General features: G+C 43.6%; 1 protein-coding gene across 3 annotated transcripts in view; it reads left to right on the top strand.

Moving 5' to 3' along the window:
- LOC144686736 (protein mono-ADP-ribosyltransferase PARP14-like) overlaps nucleotides 1-15,821 on the top strand; it is a 47,643-nt gene extending 31,822 nt beyond the window's left edge. For 2 of the 3 annotated variants that reach the window (XM_078552348.1, XM_078552350.1), the window contains 6 exons: nucleotides 4,295-4,471; nucleotides 6,889-7,095; nucleotides 7,196-7,825; nucleotides 8,476-8,621; nucleotides 14,156-14,333; nucleotides 14,902-15,821. In XM_078552348.1, the coding sequence (XP_078408474.1) occupies nucleotides 4,295-4,471; nucleotides 6,889-7,095; nucleotides 7,196-7,825; nucleotides 8,476-8,621; nucleotides 14,156-14,333; nucleotides 14,902-15,194 (1,631 nt within the window). In that variant the 3' untranslated portion in view covers nucleotides 15,195-15,821. The remainder of the gene's footprint in view (nucleotides 1-4,294; nucleotides 4,472-6,888; nucleotides 7,096-7,195; nucleotides 7,826-8,475; nucleotides 8,622-14,155; nucleotides 14,334-14,901) is intronic. The other variant, XM_078552349.1, reaches the window with a different exon arrangement.
- Nucleotides 15,822-16,375: the final 554 nt, after the last annotated feature.

The following is a 16,375-nucleotide window of genomic DNA, read 5'->3' as shown; positions in this document are numbered from 1 at the left end:
CCCAGGCAGCCGAGGAGCAGGAAGGCGAGGCCCAGGCAGCCGAGGAGCGGGAAGGCGAGGCCCAGGCAGCCGAGGAGCAGGAAGGCGAGGCCCAGGCAGCCGAGGAGCAGGAAGGCGAGGCCCAGGCAGCCGAGGAGCGGGAAGGCGAGGCCCGGGCAGCCGAGGAGAGGGAAGGCGAGGCCCAGGCAGCCGAGGAGAGGGAAGGCGAGGCCCAGGCAGCCGAGGAGCGGGAATGCGAACTCCAGGCAGCCGAGGAGCAGGAAGACGAGGTCCAGGCAGCCGGGGAGAGGGAAGGCGAGACCCAGGCAGCCGAGGAGCGGGAAGGCGAGGCCCAGGCAGCCGAGGAGCAGGAAGGCGAGGCCGAGGCAGCCGAGGAGCGGGAAGGCGAGGCCCAGGCAGCCGGGGAGCAGGAATGCGAGGCCCAGGCAGCCGAGGAGCAGGAAGGCGAGGCCCGGGCAGCCGAGGAGCAGGAAGGCGAGGCCCGGGCAGCCGAGGAGCAGGAAGGCGAGGCCCGGGCAGCCGAGGAGCAGGAAGGCGAGGCCCAGGCAGCCGAGGAGCGGGAAGGCGAGGCCCAGGCAGCCGAGGAGCAGGAAGGCGAGGCCCAGGCAGCCGAGGAGAGGGAAGGCGAGGCCCAGGCAGCCGAGGAGAGGGAAGGCGAGGCCCAGGCAGCCGAGGAGCGGGAATGCGAACTCCAGGCAGCCGAGGAGCAGGAAGATGAGGTCCAGGCAGCCGGGGAGAGGGAAGGCGAGGCCCAGGCAGCCGAGGAGCGGGAAGGCGAGGCCCAGGCAGCCGAGGAGCAGGAAGGCGAGGCCCAGGCAGCCGAGGAGCAGGAAGGCGAGGCCCGGGCAGCCGGGGAGCAGGAAGGTGAGGCCCAGGCAGCCGAGGAGCAGGAAGGCGAGGCCCAGGCAGCCGAGGAGAGGGAAGGCGAGGCCCAGGCAGCCGAGGAGAGGGAAGGCGAGGCCCAGGCAGCCGAGGAGAGGGAAGGCGAGGCCCAGGCAGCCGAGGAGCAGGAAGGCGAGGCCAAGGCAGCCGAGGAGCAGGAAGGCGAGGTCCAGGCAGCCGAGGAGAGGGAAGGTGAGGTCCAGGCAGCCGAGGAGCAGGAAGGCGAGGCCCAGGCAGCCGAGGAGCAGGAAGGCGAGGCCCAGGCAGCCGAGGAGAGGGAAGACGAGGTCCAGGCAGCCGAGGAGCAGGAATGCGAGGCCCAGGCAGCCGAGGAGAGGGAAGGCGAGGTCCAGGCAGCCGAGGAGCAGGAATGCGAGGCCCAGGCAGCCGAGGAGAGGGAAGGCGAGGTCCAGGCAGCCGAGGAGCAGGAAGACAAGGTCCAGGGATCGAGAAGTAAAGGGGTCAAGGATCAGGGCCAGGGGGCCAAAGGTCAGAGGGGGCTGAGGAGCGGGACCTGGGCAGAAAGGAGAGAGCTGAGCCCACTGGCATCTTGAGTAAGTGAGTGATTGGAGTCTGTGTGTGTGAGAGAGTGTGTTTTGGGAGGAGATGGAATGTGAGGAGGGAGAGAGAGAGTGTGAGGAGAGAGAGTGTGTGAGGACGGAGAGAGAAAGAGTGTGAGGAGGGAGAGAGAGAGTGTGTGAGGAAGGAGCGAGAGAGAGTGTGTGAGGACGGAGCGAGAGAGAGTGTGAGGAGAGAGAGTGTGTGAGGACGGAGAGAGAAAGAGTGTGAGGAGGGAGAGGGAGAGTGTGTGAGGAAGGAGCGAGAGAGAGTGTGAGGAGAGAGAGTGTGTGAGGACGGAGAGAGAAAGAGTGTGAGGAGGGAGAGGGAGAGTGTGTGAGGAAGGAGCGAGAGTGAGTGTGAGGAAGGAGAGAGAGAGAGTGTGAGGAAGGAGAGAGAGAGAGTGTGAGGAAGGAGAGAGAGAGAGTGTGAGGAAGGAGAGAGAGAGAGTGTGAGGAAGGAGAGAGAGAGAGTGTGAGGAAGGAGAGAGAGAGAGTGTGAGGAAGGAGAGAGAGAGAGTGTGAGGAAGGAGAGAGAGAGAGTGTGAGGAAGGAGAGAGAGTGTGAGGAAGGAGAGAGAGAGAGTGTGAGGAAGGAGAGAGAGAGTGTGAGCAAGGAGAGAGAGAGAGTGTGAGGAAGGAGAGAGAGAGTGTGTGAGGAAGGAGAGGGAGAGAGTGTGAGAAGGGAGAGAGAGTGTGAGGAAGGAGAGAGAGAGTGTGTGAGGAAGGAGAGGGAGAGAGTGTGAGAAGGGAGAGAGAGTGTGTGAGGAGGGTGAAAGAGAAAGAGTGTGTCTTCCCAATGTTTAACTGAAGGAAATTGTAGCTCATCCAGCTGTAGATATCAGGCAAGCAATCTGACAACACAGAGGCAGTGGAGGAGTCAAGAGTAGTGATGGAGAATTAGAGCTGGGTGCCATCTGTATAAATGCACAAATGATCCAATGTCTTCAAATCCTGTCACAAAGGGGCATTGTTGGAATGAGAAGAAAGAGGGGCCAAGGGGCCTTGGTAGATACATGACTGTCGCTGATTATGTTGGAGAATCTCTAACTCACGATCAACACTGCCATGGGAGATATGTGATCCCAAGCCCGTGCAGGCAGATGATGGGACCCAAGGGGGATTTTACCAGCAGCAACCTCCACTGGGGCCTTCATTCAATTGGGCCCACCTCTTGGAGCACGACAGCCTCTGCAACACCGCTGATAGAGAAGGCCGCTGCTGATTCTGTAGGGAGGAGAAGGGCAGGTAAGGATTTTTAAAAATGTTTTGGTGCCAGGCTGACAGGCCCCAGCGATCGGAGAGGTGAACCCTCCAGTGGTAATGTTGCTGCCGGGAGCCCCCCTCCATGGACCATGGAGCGACAATAAAGGAAGAACCCCACTCCATGCCCATCCCGGGAATCCACTAAGAAGCCGCTTTGATATGCCTGGTGGTCTCCCTACCCGCACAATCCCATTCTCATTTAGGAAAACGCCTGGGGAGGACAGGAGGAGTGGAATGTGACTGCTAATTGGCCAATTATTTGAATTACTTGGCCGCCTGCCTCCAGTCAGTGGGGTAGCTGTGCTGCTGCTGTTCCTGTTTCTTGGAATATGCTATAACAGTGGGAAGAAATCGGGCTTCCCTCCCAATGCCTTCTGCCACTATTTTATCAGCCCTCCTGCCTCCCACCCTGTCTCCAGAGGATTGTTAAATTTAGCACTTTATATTGAGCACCATCTCTATTTGACAATGCATCACAGATATTGTATTTGAATGCAACATATCCCCCATACAGCCAATGGGTTCAAATGTCACATTCATAAAATAGTAACAAATCACAACTGAACAAGTGGGAAACATAGTCAATTTTCTTTCTTGCTAATGAACAAGCAGCAAACAGGTACAAAAAAAGCAGTTGAAAATTAGCAGTCAGAAAAGCGTTATCAAGAGTAATCAAGGCTAGCAAGAAGGAGAATCAACAAAATAACTCAAAATGTCCTTTGAGAAAAGGTTTTACCCATTAACTTGTTTTGTCAGTAATCTGAGGACGTAGTACTAAAAATAAGGTTTATAACCTTTTTTTTAAATTACTTAAGTCACCAGTCTTATTCTTACACTTGTTTCGGTGTTTAAACAGTGTTTAAACAGTGTTTAAAAGCAATAACACTTGCCTTTGAACCATTATCCATTTTTTTTACATTCCTGGTACAGTACTTGAGTTTATGGTAGTTCCCACAACTATCATTTTATCACTATCATCTACCCTAAATACAACAGGTGGCAGACCATAAAGCCTAGAATGCACTAGATTCACTCTGCAAGCTATTCAAATTAAGACTGCCTCCTTTCTGAGTCCGAAGAACACCATTTGGAGAAGGAGCACTCTGAGGTATCTGTAAGAAAAAATTGTGAAACTAACTAATTTATAAAATAATGCAAATATGGCATATTTTCCTGATGAACTAAGTCTGTCATTCTCACCAGCTTCATATCACAGATATTTCTGCTTGCAGTTGCCAGATAACAAGAAACTAAGCCCATTCCGTCCTTGCTTCAACTTGGACCTCGTGCCCTGTTGCATCTTCACTTGTTACACATTTCACCCAATTCTTTTCTCTTTCTCATTATGTTGTAATTCTCTTACCTCTGCTCCTTTCCCAAATGATTGATCCATTCCTCAGCCATGTCCTGAATGAAATGTGAACAGTGCCATCAAAAAAATTATACATTCTGTCATCGTAAAAAGCCGTTACAATATTATGAAAGGGGATACTTGCACTATTAATTACAGAACTGTTAATTCTGCCATTATTTCACTGTGACAGTGAACATACAAAAAACAGATGAGGTAATTCTTTATTTATTTTGAAGGCTTACAGCCAAACAACGGAGTAATAATAACAAATCCAGGAAATCTACGATGTCGAAAGATAATTCACATGGTTGGACAAAGAGACCCAAATCAAATAAAAGCTTTGGTTGGCATAATTCTTCAGATGTGTGAAGATTACAAATTCTCCTCAGTTGCTTTCCCTGCACTTGGAACAGGTTTGAATTTTGCTCACTTTTTTTTATTTGTTGATATTTTGTGTTTCATTACATATTAAAAATAAATGAAACCAAAAGATAGTTATTATCCCAATGAGGGTTGGAAAAACTGGTATGCATAAGTTGTTCTTTTAATTTGTTTAAATGTTATGACTATATATGGGGTGGAGGAAGCGAGTCCAGTAAAACAGGCACCAGAGTAACCAAGCCTGGAAATAACAAAGGCATATATGAAGGTTTCAGCAGAGTTGAAGTAAGAATGGAAGCAGGTGTCTTTGTAATGGAAAGGATATCACATTTGAAACCAAGCTCAGGATCAAATAAGACAGCAAGATTACAAAACATCTGGTTCAACTTTAGATGGTGGCTGGGAGAGATATTGTGGTTGAGGGAGCTAACCAATACTGTGCTGCAACATTTCTGCAGAGATTTGTCAGCAAGTGACTCACGGTTCTTGGTAGTAAATCTGGCCCCAATTACATGATTTTTAATGAAATAATGAAACTTTAAGCATGGAGATGTGTCTCATGCCTATAGCTTAAATACACCTTCCTCAGGTGCACTATCACTATCAGCACAGCCAAAGTTGGCAACAAAACATTCCATCCAAGGGAAATAAAATCTCAGCATCCAGCTCAGCCTGTTTGAACCAGTAATAGTAAAACCTTTGGGGAAATGCCCTAACTATCCAGATTAATTAATAGTCAGTACTGTATTACTGATGTCAGCCAAGATAACTTTTGGGTTACTACAACCAGCCTCAGCAGCATTGGCCAGAGAGGGGACAAATGATTCAGAGTTTTTACTTATGACTGTATATCAGCAACCCTTATGTAAAGTCTATTGTGTGGAGCTATGAGGTTTGGGTATTGTATTTTCCAGTTAAATAGGACTAACCATCTGAGCCCACACATGAAATATGGCTAATTGAGGGAGCTACATGAAGGCTGCCTGTGGTTCACAAACTGCGCTTCAGGAAGAACAATCAGCTTCAGCGGAAAAATGGGGAGATAATTGGCGGAAATTATATTGTGACAAAAAATATGAGATTAAAGGCTATAGTCACAGGATTTACAATATCACAAGATATCAGGAAAATTCTCCCTTCTTCCTTCCTGTCACCCTCCCAAATCCCATTCAACCAATCATAACATTTTCTTCTCGGGTATTCTTTTTTTTTAAAGTTAGTTTTTTTTAAAAATGGTTGTCAGAGTTCAGTAGTATAATGTAAAGGCAATAGAGTTGTAAAGGTGAGGCAGGTCCAAACTTAGGAAAAGTACCTGAAATAAGTACACAATGTTACTCTTCCATGTGCTCAGCTGGTCTCTGCTAACTGATTAATAAAATGAATTAGGTGCTGTAAGATTGAAGTGGGGACGCATTCGTTTCCCAGATATCAAGAACATGTTTATAATAGGAATATTGAAGAAAGTCAACATTGAGAGTGAGAAAGTGAAAATGTGAAGGGGATACATGCAAGAAAAAATTGTGCAGTTTTATAGTACTTTATCACATAATCAGCATCTACTTTATAGCCAATGGCTTCATTTGGAAATGCTATCAACATAGTTATACAACCAAAGAAAAAAGTTATTTATTCACATTAAGGTTTCACAAACAGTAAATGAATGATTCACAGCATGATTTGTTTTCTAACAAGTAAGAATGTTGACCAGGAATGTTAGCCTGTATTATGTGCTCAAGTCCGTCACTTCCTAACCCTTGAGTTAAGAGTGCTACCAACTAAGTCAAGCTGTCAGTTGGTCAAGAAATGTATTTCTGCAGCTGCAAGTGTTTTTGTAAGGCAACTCCTCTGTGGTGTGAAAAAGGCAGTAGCTTAATGGCACCTTTGCAAGATATTGAGAGCAGGATCCTGACAAGAAGGTGGATGCCATTTACTGACCTAAAGAAGGACATGGCTAGTTTCAGTATGGCGGTTTGATCTTGTGCAGTAAGCTGGTACAGGCATGTAATACCAAATGTGTACTTAAACTTAAATATGAATAATGTTAAAATGGCAATACTTAGGTAATGTAAAAAAGAAAGTTAAAATAATAGGTATAAAAGAAGGACAAGAAGATCAAATCAGAAGTAAAATTTTAATCACTTGTATTTGGAATTAATATCTTTGAGCTGTTTAGCATTAATACAGTAATGAAACTACTCTTCACACCTGAATAGCATTATTATTGTAACTGGGAAATTTTTGGTGTCATAGGTCATGAACTGAAATAGTTAAAAAAAAAAGGATTTGCATGATGAATAAAGAAATCCTAGACTTACCATCAATTGAAGAACTAACTTTAAGCACAGGAAGAGCTGAGAGAAGTTGACTTCTTAAGTAATGAGTTATTTTAAAAGTGACCAGAAGGCCAGATCATATATACAAATTTTTAATTCTTTTTTCACTCCAATAGGACAGGGACAAGTAAATCCTACCCAAGTTGCTGATGCAATGATTGATTCAGTTGGTGATTTTGTAAACAGAAAGTCTCCAACTTCTTTGCAGAAGATTCGTATTGTCATTTTTCAACCTCAAATGTTCAAAGAATTTCATAGCAGTCTGCAAAAACATGAAGGATCCATTGTTCCAGAAACAGGATCCCTCTGGAATAAGGCAAAGAGTAAGTCTCAAAACATTGTACTTAAAAAAAAATGATGTATTTATGTATTATTCTATGACAGCTGTCTTGTTCTAATGGATAATATTTCTGATACTCCTAGATGCAGTCGCAGAATTGTTGTTTGGGGACCCAAGTAAAGAGAAGAAACAGCATGTCACTGAAGGCCATATTATATTCAAAGATCAGATAGAGCCGGTTCTGGTTGAGGTCTGTGGAGACAACAGGCAAACCGTAGAAAATGCTAAATCTTGGATGGAACATTTAATTTTAACGGAACACGATGAGAAAATCATTAGCAGTAACTACTTAATTCAACTTTCTGCAAAAGAAGATGAAGAATTACGTACACTGCAGAGAAATCTGCAAATTGCTATAGAGCTGGAACTTAAACAATCTGGGACTCAGATCAAAGTTTTTGGTGCCGCTAAGGATGTTTCGGCTGCTTATTCTGTTATTCAGGAAATGGTTAACAATCTCAAAGAAAAAGAACACCAAAGAAGAGATGAGGAACTCCTCAGCAATGTAGTGGAATGGCAGTTTGAACATAGCACTCAGTTTGTGCCATTTGACAGTGCTAGAAACTTCACACTGGAAAAGGCATACAAGGAACACAAAACTGAAACTGTGATTGAATTGCAGAACAGAAAATATACAGTGGAATTCAGGAAGGAAACTGCATTTGACAATCGGGGAAATGTAATTAAATTAAAAAGGGTTTTAAAAGCAGAAGGTAAAGTTTTTCATGCAACATTATTTACACTGCTCATGTTTATTCATTTGAACAAACTTTCTAAAGAAATGACGTGGGTGATACTGTGGATCAGGACACTCCTTTTGCCTTGTGGACAATAGCATGCCATAAAGAAATCTACATAAAATCAATTTGGCCAGTCTCAATTCAGTTTTAAGTGCCCATTGGTTCACAGTGCAAAACTGCATATAGTTGTGTCATCAATTGGAACTAAGTGGTAATTTTAAGGGCTCCGGATGGTTTTGTGTGATATATGGAAATAATCTAGCTAGCATTGTGTGGTACTGCTTTGAGGTGGAGATGTTAGGCAATGCATTCATTAGATATTATTTTAATACAAAAAAATAGTTTGCAAACATATTACTGTTGGTGATTACAACATCTTGGACAAATGAATTGAACCAATCAATAGATGCCATATTTCATGTGATTGTAACTAAATTGAACAAAACCTTTCCCCATGCCTAAATTGTCTTATACCTACCTAGAGGTACTTGATGATAGCATTGGATGCTTAAAGTGGAAACATATCCTCATTCTGATAGCCATCTCTTGGAGCTAAAAAGAAAGTTCAATTAAGCAATGAACTATGACAAAAATATGGTGTGATTCATTTAATACAGCTACAGGATTGCCAGTCCTGGACATTCCAAACCATTGGGATGACATGCAAAAATCACAATACAAATCTGTGCAGCTCCTACAGCAATCCCAGGAATATCAGGATGTAGAGGCATCAATCAAAAGATCACTGAATCAAATTCACATCGTGAAGGTATTTCAATATTTTAATATTCATTGGTATATAATCTCCTTTCATGGCATCACCAATATGAAGTGCAATTAATTACCTGTTTGATAGGTGTTTTATTTATATTCCAGTAATACACAGATCTGTGGCACATACACGCTGGTTCCAAAGATAACAATCATAAACTGTTGGCAGTTGATTAATAATAACATACAAGAACAGAAGAAATAGGAGCAGGAGTAGACCATATCCCATAATTCCCTGAGAAACCAAAAATCTGCCAACCCCAGCCTTAAATGTATTTAATGATGGAGCATCCGCAACCCTCTGGGTAGAAAACCACAAAGATCCACAACCCTTTGAGTGAAGTAATTTCTTATCATCTCAGTCGTAAATGATTGACCCCTTATCCTGAGACTGTGCCCCCATGTTTTAGACTCCCTGACTAACGAAAACAGTCTCTCAGCATCTACCCTATGAAGCCCCTTCAGAATTTTGCAGGTTTCAATGAGATCGCCTCATTCTTCTAAACTCCAGAGAATATAGGCCCAGTCTACTCAGCCTCTCATCATAGAACAAGCCCCTCATCCCAGGGACCAATTTAGCGAACCTTTGCTGTAGCACCTACAATGCAAGTACAAATAAATTAATATTAACATAATCTGTATATTATCAGAACTTGGGAGTATTCTTTTCAGACACTGCCTGTTTTGGAATGGATTTGGAGCAGTTAAAGGTGAAGAACGTGTTTTGGAGGCCACCATTTCAAATCCTCCCAACTGCATTCTCGTAGGGGAGAATTTTCTCCCCGTTGGGCGGGCCGGCCGGGAGAGGGGGCGGGCGGGCGCGGAGCCGATCACCGCCAACGATCGGCTGCGCTCCATCATTGTGCGTGGGCAGGCCAATTAAGGCCCGCCCAGCGTGACGCGCGCCTGGAAACGCTCAGCGCTACTTGTGCGGGAGGAGGGAGAGTCGGTGCCTGTGTGTGAAAGAGCACAGAAATCTCCCTAAGGCATGGAGCTGTCTCAGGGAGATTAATTTCATAATGCGCATTTGAAATTAAGAGGCTGAAAAATCATTTACAGATGTCCTCTCATGTGACAGCATCACATGAGCTGGGACATGTTTTTCAAATGTTCCAAAAATATTTATTAAAGTTATAAACCCTTCGTGAAACCTCATCCCGCCTGTGGATGAGGTTTCATGAGAAATGCGACGGCCGCCTGGGCTCTTCGCCTAGCTGCCAACCTTAAGGTTGGGCGGGCAGCTTTTTCAATTGGCTTAATTGTTTGATTAATGGCTTTATCAGGCCTTTGACAGTTCGGCAGGCATGCAGCCAACTCCAGTGTACTCCCGCCGAACGGAAGATCAGAATGACATGCGGTGATGTCAGGGACACATGCCCAACGTCACCGCACGTCATTTTATGCGTCCGCATGTGGGGCCTGCCCCAACACACCAAACAGAAGATTCTGCCCTTGGAATCACAGGGCCAAATTTTTATCATGGAGTCTGGAATTTTCCTGACGTTGTGATCTGCTTTCGCCCTGACAGTACTGGCCCTGGAATTTTCATCTGGGGGAGGCAGTGGAAGAGGCAGGCCAAAACATTGCGGACAGGGTAAAAGGCCTGCCTCCATTTGCAGGGACATTGACTCAGTACTGCAGATAGGTATAAAACACCTTAACCCTCACCCCCTACCCCACTCACCCCCAGCCCCCAATGGTCCCCTTAACCAACACCCCTCCAATCTATTTACCCAGTATCCACTGTAATCAGAACTCATGAGCACTATAAAAAACTGTAAATGTTTGGAAAGCTCATAAATCTGTCAAAATAAACATTTCTGGAATAGGCACTTAAAGGATGATTATCCTATTCAGGCATATAAATCTTTCAAAATAAACACACATTACTTGGATGAGGACTTAAAACCATTATCCTCATCATAAGCTCATAAATCTGTTAAACATGCTGATATTCCCCTGGATACCCGTGTAAATAAACCCTGCAGAGTAGAATCCATTAGTGGTTTGAAAGGAGTCCAAGCCATCAAACTAATATTCCCCTGAACAACTGTACAAATAAACAATGCAGAGCAGACTCCGTTAGTAATTCAGAAGGAAGCCGAACCATCAAACTGACAAATCCCTGAATGACTCTTTAAATAAGTCCTGTAGAGCAAAATCCATTAGAGCCTTTAAAGACAGCCAAAAGCTCGGACATCTGCCGAAGCTTTGAAACAGATGGCTGAGGTGTTCTTTAAAAATTTAGTGAAAGCCATGGGGATAATGTAAAAAAATAGCTTTGGATCTGACACGGAGCTACGCTTTCCATATTGTACAATGCAGAATAGCACTTTATCCAGTGGCATTTGAAGACATTTCCACTTTCACAATGTTAATGCTGTTCTTTCACTTGACAACTTACCAGTTTACAAAGTAACAATCTGGCAACCACATTATTTAATGGTCATTTAAGTTTTCCACAGCACTGCCATAACTCACTTTAGTAAACATAGATATAACTCAGGCTTTCACAATGGAGTATAAAGAGGGAAACATTTTGAATCACCTTTTAGACTCTTCCCATCTCCAGTTCATGCTTCATGTCTCCACATGCATCCACTCACCAAGTGTGATTTAGAAAGGCTTCCAAAATGCTGCCGCCTTGCTGAAAATTATAGAAGTTCTGAAATACCCTCTTTCAGAATAGTGCTGGCAAGTTGTAAACAGCAGCATGTAGGGTTCCCAATTCCTACACTGCTGAAAATAGCCGGAGATGGAAATGGGTCAGGACTTCTGGCTCTGTGCTCTGGCTGCCATTTTCTCCTCTTACCCAACTCAATGCGATCCTGACTGAGACTTCCAGGCTGGCTGCCTTCCTTCTGCCTTCCCCTACCACACATATTATAGTGTTGGAGATGGAATGAGGTCCTTAAGTGACCACTAATTGGCCACTTAAGGGTCTCAGTAGGCTTAAGGGTACATGGACTGTCTGACGCCTTACCCACCCCTTGTAATATGGGAGACAGGGCAGGAGTGGGCGGTAAGGCAGTGGGCTGGCCACCCGCTTTATTTTATATGGCCCCACTGCCTTCAAATACATTCGCAGGGATCCGTAAAATTCGCCCCAAAGTGAAGTTTCACATCATGACCTCCCATCAGAACTGGGAAAAGTTAGAAATGTAAGGAACTAAGAGCTATTACATTTGTAACCAACAGGCCTGCTGCATATTTCCTGCATTTTCTATGTTTGTCGCAACTTCTACTTTTGTACTCAAAACCTCTATGAAGCCCAAGATCCGATATGTTTTGCAAACTACGCTTGCAATATGTCCTGCCACCTTCAAAGATCTATGTGCACCAGCCCCCAGGTCCCCCTGCCTCTCTACACTCATTAGAACTGTGCCATTTAGTCTATATTGCTTCTCCCTTTTCCTTCTGCCAAAATGCATCACCTCACACTTTTATGTATTAAATTCCATCTGCCACTTATCTGCAATTCTGCTAGCCTACTGATGTCTTGTTGCAGTTGATTGGCATCTTCTTCATTGTCTGCCACAGCAAATTTTGAAATTTGACTCTGTATTCCGTTATTCAAGTCATTTATAAGTGGTGGTCCTAGCACTGAACCTTGGTGAACACCACTGCCTACCATCCTCCAGTCCAAAAAGCAACCATTTACCATGACTTCCTGTTTCCCATCCTTAACTCAAATTTTTACCCAAGCTGACACTGACCCTCCAATTCCATGAGCTTCAATTTTGTTAGCCAGCCTTTTACCTGGTACTTTGTCAAATGCTTTCTTAAAATCCATAGAGACAACATCCATTGCTTTCCTTTCATTAACCTCTTCTGTTACTTTATCAAAAAATTTAATTAGATTAGGAAAGCACAATCTGCCTTTTATAAATGGCTGAGTTTGGTTATGCCACAACTACAGAGGGCGCACTTCTTGCACATGCATTTTCACTGCTTGTGATGCCAAAATCACGATGGAAACTGCACCCTGCAACTCCCAAAACTTGTTCAAAGAAAAGTCAATGATTTAATAACAGGATTGATACCAGAGTGCTGTAATTTCCATTTCAACATTGAAACACAACTGAATGAAAGTCATTACCATTACCATTTTAAGTGGTGAATAAAAATTGGAAATCTTACAGCATTTATCATGAAGAGCTTTACTTATGTGCTAGTCTAGGTCACCATTACCTTAAACCTCCTTGATGCTTCTTGGGTGATCGGTGCTGCATTTACCAGTCCCCCAGCTTACTACTGTGTTAAGGAGGTCACTGATGCTTTTTGGGAAAAAATTATTTCCTTCCAATGGAGCCAGACAAGCATAAACAGAAAGAAAGCTATCCAATTCTATAGCCTAGCTGATGTTTCCCATGTGCAGAGTGCAATTGATGAGACTCACGTGCCACTCAAAGCCTCCTATGAAAATGACTGCTGATTTATGATTAGAAAGAGTTTCCAAAGCATCAATGTGTCACTTGCGTGCAATGTTAATCACTTGACTTAGTGTTAAAACCAACCAACCACAAATCCACATCCAGGCCACTAAATACAAAGCATTGGGTAGAATTTATCTGTTGGCATGTGGGGGCAGGCCCAACGTAAAATGACGCCCGATGATGTCGGGCGTGCGTCCAGACGTTATTGCGCAATCCCACAATATTTCGTTCGGCGGGCGCATGCCGGAGTCAGCTGTGCACTCGCCAATATGTAAACGGCCTATTAAGGCCATTAAGAGGTTAATTGAAGTACTTGTTAACGCTGCCCGTCAAACCTTAACGGTTGGCGGGCAGGCGAAAAGCCCAAGCGGCCTTCGCGTGTTTTAGGAAACCTCATCCACGAGCGGGATGAGGTTTCCTAAAGCTTTTATTCAATAAATAACATGTTTTTAATAAATATAAAAACATGTCCCATCTCATGTGACACAGTCACCTGAGGGGACATGTTGAAATAAATTTATAAACCTTTTATTTAATAATTTCAGAAACCCTTCAATCTTCCTGAGGCAGCTCCATGCCCCAGGGAGATTGAAGCACTCTTTCGTGCACATGTGCGAAAGAGCGCTTGCCCTGACTCTCCCTCCTTCCCCTGCCCGCACAGGTAGCGGTGAGCACTACCAGTCGCGTCTTACGCTGGGTGTGCCTCAATTGGCCCGCCCGTGTAAAATGGCGGCGCAGAGCCGATCGCGGACGGCGATCAGCTCCATGACCACCCCTGCTCACTCCCTCCAAGCCCGCCCGCCGCCTGAAAAATTCAGGCCATTGTTACCAGCAATATGGTGGTGTTGGAATTCATATATTTTCCAGATGTTTCATGAATGAATGATTGCAAGAGGAGCTGGAAAAACAAACTGCAGATGCTGGAAATCTGAAAAGACAGAAAATACTGGAAACACTTAGCAAATCAGGAGAGAGCAAATGACTTAACATTTTGATAGTGGATGTGTACAAGAAGCCATCTTTGGTCCTAAGTACTTGGAGTTTAATTTTAAAATTAAATTGTCCATAAAATTAACTAAGAAATTTCCTTGAACAGATTGAAAGATTGCAAAACCCATGTCTTTGGAAGAATTATATGATTAGAAAACAATCGCTGGAAGAAAAGAATCCATCTGGCACTATTAATGAAAGGATCTTATTTCATGGAACAGCACAGGACACACTTGATTCAATCAGCCATCTTGGATTTAACCGTAGCTACGCGGGAAGGAATGGTAAGGAACACTATTTCCTTGTCAAAAGGGAAAAAATGTAAATGCTGAAAAGACCAGTTATGATTATTTTGATATTTACCATTCATCAGAGCTACAGCCTTTTCCTCATTATTAAAATATTTGTAGCTATTTTCATTAAAAATATTGGTAAACTCTTCTTTAAAGATATAACCTTAAATTTGAATCTACTCAGCAAACTGGGGCTGATGTTTATATGCTTACAGTTCCATTTATGTTGCAAAATTTGCCGATGGGCAGAAGAAATTGTGAAAAAGTGCTTGCTCACTTTTCACCTAAGGTTGACCCAACTTGATTTTAGAACAGACCTCTGCACTACAAACTACCTAGCCAATTACTGCATCAAACTAAAATCACCCCCACTGCTCCAAAACTCTTAGCTTAAAAAAAATGCAGATTTAGTGGAGATACAGATTTAAGAGTGCTTAATTTAGGGATGCAAGAAATCTATGATTCTGGTATGTTTTCTACAAAAGACGAACATTATGATTTCTGATGCCTTTAGTATATAAAATTAATGCACAATTAAAGAAGTTTTTTTTCTTTTTAGCCACAGCATTAGGGAATGGCACCTATTTTGCTGTAGATGCAAGCTATTCTGCTGCGGAAACATATGCAAGAACCAATGCTAACAGATTGAAGCACATGTATCGTGCTCGAGTGCTTACCGGAGTCTATTGTCGAGGGATCGGAGGAATGGTCACTCCTCCTCCAAAAAATCCAGCAAATCCTATAGATTTGTATGACAGTGTCGTTGACAATGAGCAGAGACCATCAATGTTCATAATTTTCAATGATATTCAAGCCTATCCAGAATACTTAATCACCTTTAAATCACAGTAGCGTTTCAGATTTTAATGGCTTATGTGCTCTGTACATCTGTGTAACTCAACTAAGATTGGAATTCAACTTTCTGCAACTCTTTCAGTCAATATAGTAACATTTCCATGCAGAAATCATAATTTTTAATTCAGGGAAAATCAATCTGAAAAGCCATCAAATGGACTGGTTGGCAGTGCCAGCAAACTGTTGTTTAAACATCAGGCTCTAATCCTGATCAGACTCTTTGTTATATCTCAGTATCTGATGTGAAATTACCTTTGGCAGTCTCAAACCAGTTCCTAGTAGGCACAGGCCCTCAGAATAAACTCCTGACAGATTGATAATTAATAATAGATTGGCAAACAAAGGGTGTAAGGGTATTTTTCATGGTATGCCAATTAGAAGAGTTTATGCTGGTGTAATCAGGGTGCTTGTCTCATAACTTGTGCAATATTTTCATTGTTTATTGACTTCTTCTGCATAGATTAATCTCTATTGATAGCATTCTTGCCACCACCAGTAGCGAAGTTGGTAAATACCCACATGACTTAGCTGTCCTGAATTTGGAAGCAGAAGACGGAACTATTTTCTCTGACCCTGTCACTTAAGAGTGTGAAGTCTGATATCAAATTCCTAAAAAAATAAAAATCCCCTTAGTATTCTTGAAACCTAAAGTGAGAGTCTTTTGAAAATTGGAGCTGCAGGTCTTGTTAGCAAAATTGGGATCTGCTCCCCTGCAAATTGCTGTGGAGTTCTCATGTATTTCTTAGTGATTCCCAAAATACCTCGCATCCCTGCATCGATGTTGGGGCAACACTGATGAAAATTCTTCACAATTCCATCTGTGTAGATCCTCAAAAGACTGCCTGAAGAGCACTGTAAAGTAAAAAAATAGTTGGGCTCAAAAAAACTGCTGCATACCTCTAGTTTCTCCCTCCTCTTTTATTGCTCAGCTGCTGCCATTTTTTCTTGGACCTGCCTACTTTTGCTCGGAGCATCACCAGCTGAATCCACAACTTTATTAGACCACCAGCAGTGGATGTATCTGCACTGATACTTATGTCTGTGAAGTGCTTGCCAGTTACTGATCTGCTAGGGCAGATTCATGTTCATTTCTGATGTTAGATTCTTCGTCTTGGGAGTCACTAATCCAAAGAGGAAGTGAAAATGTGTTAAGATGGGGTATGCTGTAAATGGATAAA

This window comes from Cetorhinus maximus, chromosome 11 (assembly GCF_964194155.1).
Source record: "Cetorhinus maximus chromosome 11, sCetMax3.hap1.1, whole genome shotgun sequence".
NCBI lineage: Eukaryota > Metazoa > Chordata > Chondrichthyes > Lamniformes > Cetorhinidae > Cetorhinus > Cetorhinus maximus.
Note: the sequence above shows the minus strand (reverse complement) of the source record. Positions and strands in the feature narration are given on the sequence as shown.